The following is an 8635-nucleotide window of genomic DNA, read 5'->3' on the forward strand; positions in this document are numbered from 1 at the left end:
CCAGCAAGCTTTCACCAAGCCGCCGTCGGGCTGTGAAGCGAGTTCAGCACTACGAGCCTACTACATTGCAGCGCCACCTAACAATTTTGAAACGAAACAAATACAAGGCTGTTGGAGACTTCGTCAGAATAGACAGTACTACTAAAAAGCGACACTAGACCTCCGGAAATACCCTCGTATGAAACCGAAACTGGCCGGTGAACAGCTGGCGGTGTTCAAGGCCAATTGGAAGCGTTCTCCTCGTCTGGACTGATACCCAACGACTTGGTGTTATCGTTTGACTTTCAGTGGAAGCGCGAGCGGCACGCTTGTTTTGAGGAGCAGTAGCGGGCAACGGAGGCGCCATGGCAAGTGATCTTGTAGTTGGGTAACTGCGTAGTAGCGCCAAATATGAATTTTGCAATGCAAAAACGAAACCGAAACTGCTGGAAACTGGTTGAAAATGGCAGGCACACTTGCTAGACATGCGGGGGACCATCAGAAATAAGCTTTGGGAGAATAAAGCTGCCCTTTGTCTGAACCAAAGATCATTAGTGAATAGCTGGGGCCATTTACAAGTAATTATCACCTCTCAACGCCGTCAGATTACAAAGCTGACCTCATTATTTGGTATTTGACTTGCCAGGAGCCTTTTGACAAAAAATTATTATGTTAATGCAGCCTAACCACGATCTGCATCCTTTTTTCTCAAGTGCAGCAGCCACGCCCCCTTCCTCAAAAACACACACACCTTAGCTCGCAAAAAACGCCGCCAAAAATCTCAATGTCGCCGGAGCAGGAAAATTTAAACTGATTCTAAAAGGGCAGTGCCTAGACTAACCACTGGCCACATTAGGTGTACGAGAAACGACTACAAAATTTTTAAACAGGCATTATAAATCATCGATCACCGGTGATCGATTTGAATAGGCGTGGTAACGAGAGAGCTAAGTGGTATGCTTGGGGCTTCGCTGTCGCAACGACCTTTACTCCATCATTGTTGCTGTAAGTGGGAGCTTCTTTTCTTTTATTGCAAGTGTTAATCATTGCCCCATCATGCGTTGTATCAGTAGCATCTTGACGTAGTTTGAATGAGTCAAGGATATAAGGCGCGTTCGTAGCATTTGATTCTGTCTCGGTTTTGTAGCGCAGTGGGAAGAGCACCATGTACCTCGCGTTCCACCCACAGGGTCGTGGGATCGAAACCGGGCGCCGCTAACTATTATTTTTTTTTTATAGTGTAGGGGGAGGTGCGGACAACGCCGTATGGAGGGACAAGGCGAGGGAATGAGATGCAGTCGCATCTAAAAAACAGTTGAACACTGACTCTACCAGGCAGATGAAAAAGACATGACACCACGTTCCTGGAAGAAGGAGATTTTATTTGGCGTATGCAACTGTGGAAGCCAAAAATGAATTGCGCTTCATAAGATTGCATATCTAAGAGTTAAAGCAGGAAACGTTGAAGCTGTTTGTGATCTCAAGTGCCATGATCTTCATGATTCTAGGCGTGACGGGCTAATTGCAGCAGCACAAAAAATGTGCAACAGCTGACCAAGGTATGCGGCATGCATTGAGGAATTCGTACGCCGAAATTCCCTCATGTCGTATTGACGGATTGTTTTTGTTGGATTGAGTTGGATTTTGAGGGGACTTTGTGTCCGTTCCGTGTGGCAATGCTGCCGGCTGCTTTAAAGCCTATTTCGGTTTTGAGCCCAATTGTAACGTGCACCCAAATATTAAGGCTACCTTTTAGCAAAAAAAAAGGTGCGCGTTAGAATCGCGAAAATGTGGTAAGCCCTTGTGGTTTGTGGCCTGCCGTGCAGGCTTGTCGGCGGCGGCGGGCATCGGGGTGGACGACCTTCGGCGGCTGTGCATCCTGCGGCTGAGCTTTGTCAAGGGCTGGGGCCCCGACTACCCGCGGCAGAGCATCAAGGAGACCCCCTGCTGGATCGAGGTGCACCTCCACCGCGCCTGCCAGCTGCTCGACGAGGTGCTCCACTCCATGCCCCTGCACGACCCGCGGCCGCCCCCGCACGACTGACACCCACCTGTGCCGCCACCCAAATAAAACTGCTCTCCCCCCACCCCTCCTCCTGCCACCGTGGCTGCTCCTTGCAGGGTGCCCAGTGCACTCGAAGACTCGGCGAAAGCCGAACTTGAGCGTCACAACAAGCCGACCTAGTAGGAATCGATTCATCGTTGATACTTTATGCACACAAACGGGGACGAGAAAGGAAAACTCAGGCAGCGTTTTTTTCTTATGATTAACTAGAGTGAACCCCGATTATCCCTTTGCAACGCGTGTTAAGATGTAGCCGTCAGAAAAATTTGTAACTGCCTGTGTATGCTTTTTATAACCAAAATTTCACTTAAAAAACATAACTCGATCTCATAAGTCGTTAATAAATTAGGGCGTGTCCCAATCGTAAACGCGGCAACGGAAACGTGATCACCGTTTCCTAACCATTGCTACAATAAAAAATGTATACACTATATTGTGATCTGTAGCCCTTGTATATTAAGGTAACAGCTTCAATTTTGCTCTAGTAAACGTTTTAACTAAACAGAAAAGGTAACACCAAGAACACCTATTTGACGCCTCATAGAACACCAAGGTGTTTATCTTGCTTTCTTGTTTTGGCAAAGCATTGGTGGATGATAAAGGCGCAGCATTCATGAGATGGCAGCACCGTTCCGTAGAGCGGGAAATGCAAATACTGGCGGATCAGTTAGAGTGGGGATGACGATGATTGTAACTCACAAAAATGCTTTTAAAAATCGCGTGCACAACTGTACACACTGTGTCGCATGACTTTCTCGGGACCACGAAAAAGCGTCGTAAAATGCGAGCATCTTATAGCAACAATTATGCCTATAAATACGGTTTTGCGTGACATATTTTCAAGAAATTTCAATGTAAACTACAAAGTAATGCTTTGCAGGGCTCCGAAAACCCAAAACAATAACAAAAGGTAAGTGAGGAAAGAATAATCCAGTGCAGGCGCCAATTGCGCCGCATTAAAACAAGCCTTGTACCACAGTCCACTACCGCGATTGCCGCCAGCCAGTGCAAGTCGTGGCTCACGCGATCACGACAAACACGGGGAAGCCTAAGCCTGCCTGAGTAACCTCGTTGGCAATTCACTGCTGAGCGGGAGAAATGAAAACCTGCACACTGCCCCTGCGACCAGTGCGCAACAAGACAAGGAGATACGCGAGCGAGGAGAGGGGGAAAGCATGTGCAGAGGAGCGTGCGACTGCTGGAGGGGAGAGAAACGAAGATGCGACTGAGCAAAAAGCTATGCCGGAGAGAACCTAAAGAGCGGGCTCAAGGTCTATGGCACTTTCATTTTGTCCGCCAATCAGTCGCGTGCTTTGCGTAGGTCTTCGGATAGTGCGGGTTAGGTATGATATTGCATCGGATAACCGAGACTTTTAACTCTTCTACTCTCACCCCTCCCGCTCTTCTCTCCTCTCGGTCATGTTTAAATTTCCCGCCTTATTCGCACTGCTCGCGCGCCATCACTTCGGGCAGCGCACGTCTTTTTCATTTTCTGTGTCCTGTTCCGCCTGAAACAGCGCGAGATCGAACTCGGTTCTTTTTTTGCATGCTGTTATGGCTAGGATGCGGGATTTTATGGCGTCCGCGCGGAAAAATGCAATGTGGAAAAGCCAGCTTACAAAGACCAAGCTTACATCGATCTTATTAAAGTATGCTTCACTTCTAAGCACAATTGCATCGCTGTGAAGACGTTCCAGGAGCAGTATTAGCCATCTTGTGTCAGGGACGACGGGGACGAGATGAAAACGAGAAAGGAGGCGACACGAAGCATTTGTTCAAATTTCTTGTCTTGTACTCGTCATTATTTGCAGCTTCCCACCACCGCCAACCAACTCGTCCAAGCTTCCGCTCTTGCACCTTATCGGTGTAGCTTTGTCTGTGTAAGCTATCAAAGCTTACACAGCCGCTTTCCAGTTGGCTCCACGTCTAAACACAAATGCATTGCTGGGAAGACATTTCTCCCGGGGCAATACAAACCATCTTACATTAAAAAAACTGTGGTTGATTCATCTGTCATAGGAATCGGTAAAACACGAAAGGGAAATGTGCCGCGAAATCTGCAGCTGAGCATGATTTGCGGGTTGGCGGCCGCCTTGTGGGTGTGCTTGGCAAGCGACGTCCTGCTGGCGGATCGCTTCGGCAAAGGTGTAATGTCGTAATTTCTGTGATGGATATGACGTCAGTGAAATCTGGGGGTATCGCGGCAAAAAACAGTTTCGTGTTAAAATATAAAACTCGAAAACGAACTACCCTAAGTATAACGTACTCTTTAGTACTAAAGATTGCTTCCCCGCAAGAATGTGTGCAGGGGTGCACCCTTTACAGGCCACTTGCTTCGTTGTACTAGCGTTGTCGTAGCCGGGGTCCGGGGTCTCGGGGGCTCACCGCATCGGACCAGGATTGAGGGGCCAGGGCGACAAGGAGAAGCAGGAAGGTTTATATACAGTTGGGTTACATGGTCAAGATACAGGGTCGAGTGCCAAACAAAGGGCTTGCACGGTCTTAAATAGAGTTTCAGGTCCTTGTACGGGGTCTCTGGCTCTAACCGCACGAACCAATCACAGCACGGGCACCGTGTTACCAGGGCCCCTGTCATTGGGCCCTCTGGGGCCTTTCACTGGGGACACACGAACCAATCACAGCGCAGGCTCTGTGTCTCCAGGCTGTCGGTCCGGGGTTCTCCGGGGTCTGCAAAAGTGGGCCCACGTTCCGGTCACGGCGAAGGACGCAGGAGAGGGGTGCCGACCTTGACTGCCAGGCTCTCCAGAAGGGCGCATTCCTTTTCGTTGTTTTACTGTTTTGCAGTATTCTCGGGGTTTTCTCAGCGTTCCACCCTTGCTTCGACGAAAGACGCTTGCTTGGCTTCCCGGGAGCTCTCCGACCCGGTGGAAATGGTTGCTGGGCGCTTTGGGACGATTCCACGAGCCGAGCCGCGCGAAATACACTTGCGAAGCAGCACATGAAGGCTCCGAAGTTTTGTTGTCGGTCTCGGTCGCTACAGCTTCCTCCCCCACCAGGAAACTCGACCTGAGGGTGAGCAGCCGGACCTGGTCACTCGAAGCGTCGGCTGTAGTCGAATGGCGTCAACCACTGCAGACGACCTTCTTCGGCCTTCCGCTGGACGCTTTCCCGGGCCCACGCTGGCAACTAACCACCTCCCCATGGTTCGTCGTTCGAATCCCCGTCGAACATCTCCGTCGCTAGCTAGCACTTCCTCTTCCGACACGCCGGTCGTCGTGGGTGGGGTTTTCCAGGGTTCTCTCCAAGCGAGCACGACCCCTGAGTAGCCAAGCGCCAGGCCGGGGTGTCGCTTGTACCCATTCTCTAGACCGGTGGGTGACCGGCGGTGGTGGTGTCGAACCCGCGTCGAATCTGCCACCACCTCCCGCGCCGTAGTAGGTGGCAGCGGTGGGATGTTTATGCTTTTCCTCCCGCGCTGGAATGTTCTTGACCCCTGGTGCCTCGTACTCGAGCCTCGCGGCCATTTCGCGTGCCTTTGCTCGCGTCAGTGCCATCACGGTCCCCTCGCAGAAGCTGAGGCCTCTCTCCCTCAGAAGTTGGTCCGATTTGTTAGAAAACAAATACGGGTACTGCAGAGGGAGGTTCTTCGACGCCGCCGCTTCGGTCTCCAGCTTCCCGAAGGGTCCCTCTATCGCTACTTTCGCCACCGGCAGGCAAACGCTTTGTGCCTCCACGACTTGCCTTATCCAGGCACATTCCCCCGTGTAGTCCTCTGTTCTTACGAGGTCTGGGTGAATGACATCTAATGTAGCCGCGGAATCCCTGAGAACCTGGCAGGGTTTTCCGTTCACCGTCAGCGCGTGCAAATAAGGAGCCAAAAGTTTCTCGTTCTCTTCGCAGTCGCTGACGTACGAAAAGACCACCCTGCGTTTCCTGCAAACCGCAGCTATGTGGCCGGGTTCTCTGCAATTGTAACAAACTAAAGGCTGTTGAGCTTCGAATCTTTTCCTTTGTTCGTTGCGCGCAAACTCTGCTTCCCCCCTTTGGGTCCACCTGCTATCGCCTGCTTTCCAAGCCCGCTCAGCACTCTGTTGGTTGGGGATGCTTTTAGACTCCGGATTGTGACTCCCATCCCGCTTAGGAGCATACCGTGGGGCTGTGCTTGGCGGCTTTGTGAAACGTTCGTGATCATTGACCTGGAGCTTCCTACGGGACGCGTATTCTTCTGCTAGTTTGGCCGCATCGTCGACCGTCGCAGGATTTCTATCCTGAATCCAAAATCTCATCCCGTCAGACAACCCTTTGTAAAATTGCTCTAGCCCCACTGCTTCAACGACTTTGTCATGGTTTCCGTATGCCTCAGCTCCTTTCAGCCACTCGGTCAGATCCGCCTTCAGCTTGTACCCATACTCTGTAAATGACTCGCCCGCCCTAACCGATGCACCACGAAATCTTTGCCGAAACGCCTCGGCAGAAAGGCGAAACCTGTCAAGCAGCGCCTTCTTTACGGCCTCGTAGTTCCCCGCCTGCTCTGCCGTCAGTCGCGCCACTACATCCGCCGCCTCGCACGGTAAAAGTGTCAGCAGGCGCTGGGGCCATGTGCCGCGGGCACAGTTTATCTTTTCGCATGTTCTTTCGAAGTTAACGAGGAACAGTCCTATGTCCTCACCAACTCTGTAAGGTTGCATGAAATTCTTCATCTTTACTGTTTCGGTGCTCGCCTCACTGCGCGTACTCTCCTCGCTCCGCTCTCGAACCTGCCTTGCCGACTCTCCCAGCTCCATTTTCTTTAGCTGAAACGCCTGCTCCTCCGCTCGGCGCCTATCCTCCCGTTCCTCCGCTCGCCGTCTTTCCTCTCGCTCCTCCGCTAGGCGTTTTTCCTCGCGCCCTCGCTCGAGCCGCTTCTCTTCGCGCTCTCTCTCTTCGAGCAACTTGGCTTCATTTCGCATCTCTTCGATTATACTCCAGCATTCCTCAAGCTCGTCATCCGCGGCACCAATAGCTCGAATGGCCTCTATGATGTGTGGTTTCCTGCATGTTCTCCCCAATTCTATCCCCAATTCTTCGCACATGAGTACGAGATCGGGCTTCCGCAACTTGTTCAGATCCATGATCAGCGCTGCTTTCTTCAGAGTAATGAATTCAACCACAAAATTCCTGGGCAGTTGAAAACACGCTACCGGTTTTAGCAAAAACCTAGGCTAAAGACCCGATGCCTCAAAGAAGAAAAGCCAGGTACTCACCCGTACCGCATGACTCTGCTGCGCTGCGCTGATCCCACCGCTCGCCGTCCAGTTGTCGTAGCCGGGGTCCGGGGTCTCGGGGGCTCACCGCATCGGACCAGGATTGAGGGGCCAGGGCGACAAGGAGAAGCAGGAAGGTTTATATACAGTTGGGTTACATGGTCAAGATACAGGGTCGAGTGCCAAACAAAGGGCTTGCACGGTCTTAAATAGAGTTTCAGGTCCTTGTACGGGGTCTCTGGCTCTAACCGCACGAACCAATCACAGCACGGGCACCGTGTTACCTGGGCCCCTGTCATTGGGCCCTCCGGGGCCTTTCACTGGGGACACACGAACCAATCACAGCGCAGGCTCCGTGTCTCCAGGCTGTCGGTCCGGGGTTCTCCGGGGTCTGCAAAAGTGGGCCCACGTTCCGGTCACGGCGAAGGACGCAGGAGAGGGGTGCCGACCTTGACTGCCAGGCTCTCCAGAAGGGCGCATTCCTTTTCGTTGTTTTACTGTTTTGCAGTATTCTCGGGGTTTTCTCAGCGTTCCACCCTTGCTTCCAGGAAAGACGCTTGCTTGGCTTCCCGGGAGCTCTCCGACCCGGTGGAAATGGTTGCTGGGCGCTTTGGGACGATTCCACGAGCCGAGCCGCGCGAAATACACTTGCGAAGCAGCACATGAAGGCTCCGAAGTTTTGTTGTCGGTCTCGGTCGCTACAGCGTCACTTCCGTGACGGATATGACGTCAGGGGAATCTTCGTGTAACCGGGAATAAAACACTTTCGTGTTAATGTGAAGGCCCTAGTACCTTATCAGTATAAACTTGACCTTTGTAAGTTGGCTTTCCCACATTCTGTGTTGCACAGTGAAGCCTGCTCATGAACAAAAACGCGAAGCGAGTGTAATTTATTCATTAACTACCTACATTCGCCGATAGGCATTGTTAATTGTATGGGGGTGTTATACATGAAATAAACAAAAAGGATCCCAAACACGGCATATAATGGTAACAAGGAACGAAAATGCAGCGTTTAGCGCGTTTACGGCAGCACACAGATTACAGCGGAAAGCAGCACACAGATTACAGCGGAAACGGCAGATGACAGCGGCACACAGTCAAAAAAAAAAAAAAAATACCGGGCGATCTCCACAAACGTGAGACCTGGGGAGGGGCGAAGCATGTTGTGTATGAGTGTGTTCCTGGCGCCCTGGCGTTTTTGCCCATGGAGATGAAACCGTTGTGGGGTGTAAGTCTCGTGTCTTCGAAGCATTTAGCGTTCTAGCACGAGGCGTTGGAAAACGAGTGTCCCGGTGTGTTCTTTTATAGTACGCGCTTTTGGCCACGGAGATGAAACGTACCAGCGCGAGGCGTTGCCCCAATGCCCCAATTTGAGGTAGTGGCT

The 8635-nt window shown here is 51.6% G+C and overlaps 2 protein-coding genes across 3 annotated transcripts in view; one reads left to right on the forward strand and one right to left on the reverse strand.

Moving 5' to 3' along the window:
• Positions 1-2077, forward strand: part of Med (Smad/Smad4 homolog Medea) — a 50871-nt gene extending 48794 nt beyond the window's left edge. For both annotated transcript variants that reach the window (XM_077706164.1, XM_077706165.1), the window contains one exon: positions 1806-2077. In XM_077706164.1, coding sequence (XP_077562290.1) covers positions 1806-2023 — 218 coding nt within the window. In that variant the 3' untranslated portion in view covers positions 2024-2077. The remainder of the gene's footprint in view (positions 1-1805) is intronic.
• Positions 2078-4636: 2559 nt separating this feature from the next.
• LOC144179693 (uncharacterized) lies at positions 4637-7210 on the reverse strand. The gene is made up of 2 exons (XM_077708139.1): positions 6331-7210; positions 4637-4732 (listed from the first exon to the last, which is right to left on the reverse strand). The coding sequence occupies exons 1-2, from the start codon at positions 7114-7116 to the stop codon at positions 4637-4639; spliced, it is 882 nt and encodes a 293-aa protein (XP_077564265.1). The 5' UTR covers positions 7117-7210.
• Between the last annotated feature and the right edge of the window lie 1425 nt (positions 7211-8635).

The sequence above is a fragment of the Haemaphysalis longicornis genome, unplaced genomic scaffold (assembly GCF_048455015.1).
Source record: "Haemaphysalis longicornis isolate Haplotype H1 unplaced genomic scaffold, Haemaphysalis longicornis Haplotype H1 scaffold_4, whole genome shotgun sequence".
In the NCBI taxonomy this organism is placed as follows: Eukaryota; Metazoa; Arthropoda; class Arachnida; order Ixodida; family Ixodidae; genus Haemaphysalis; species Haemaphysalis longicornis.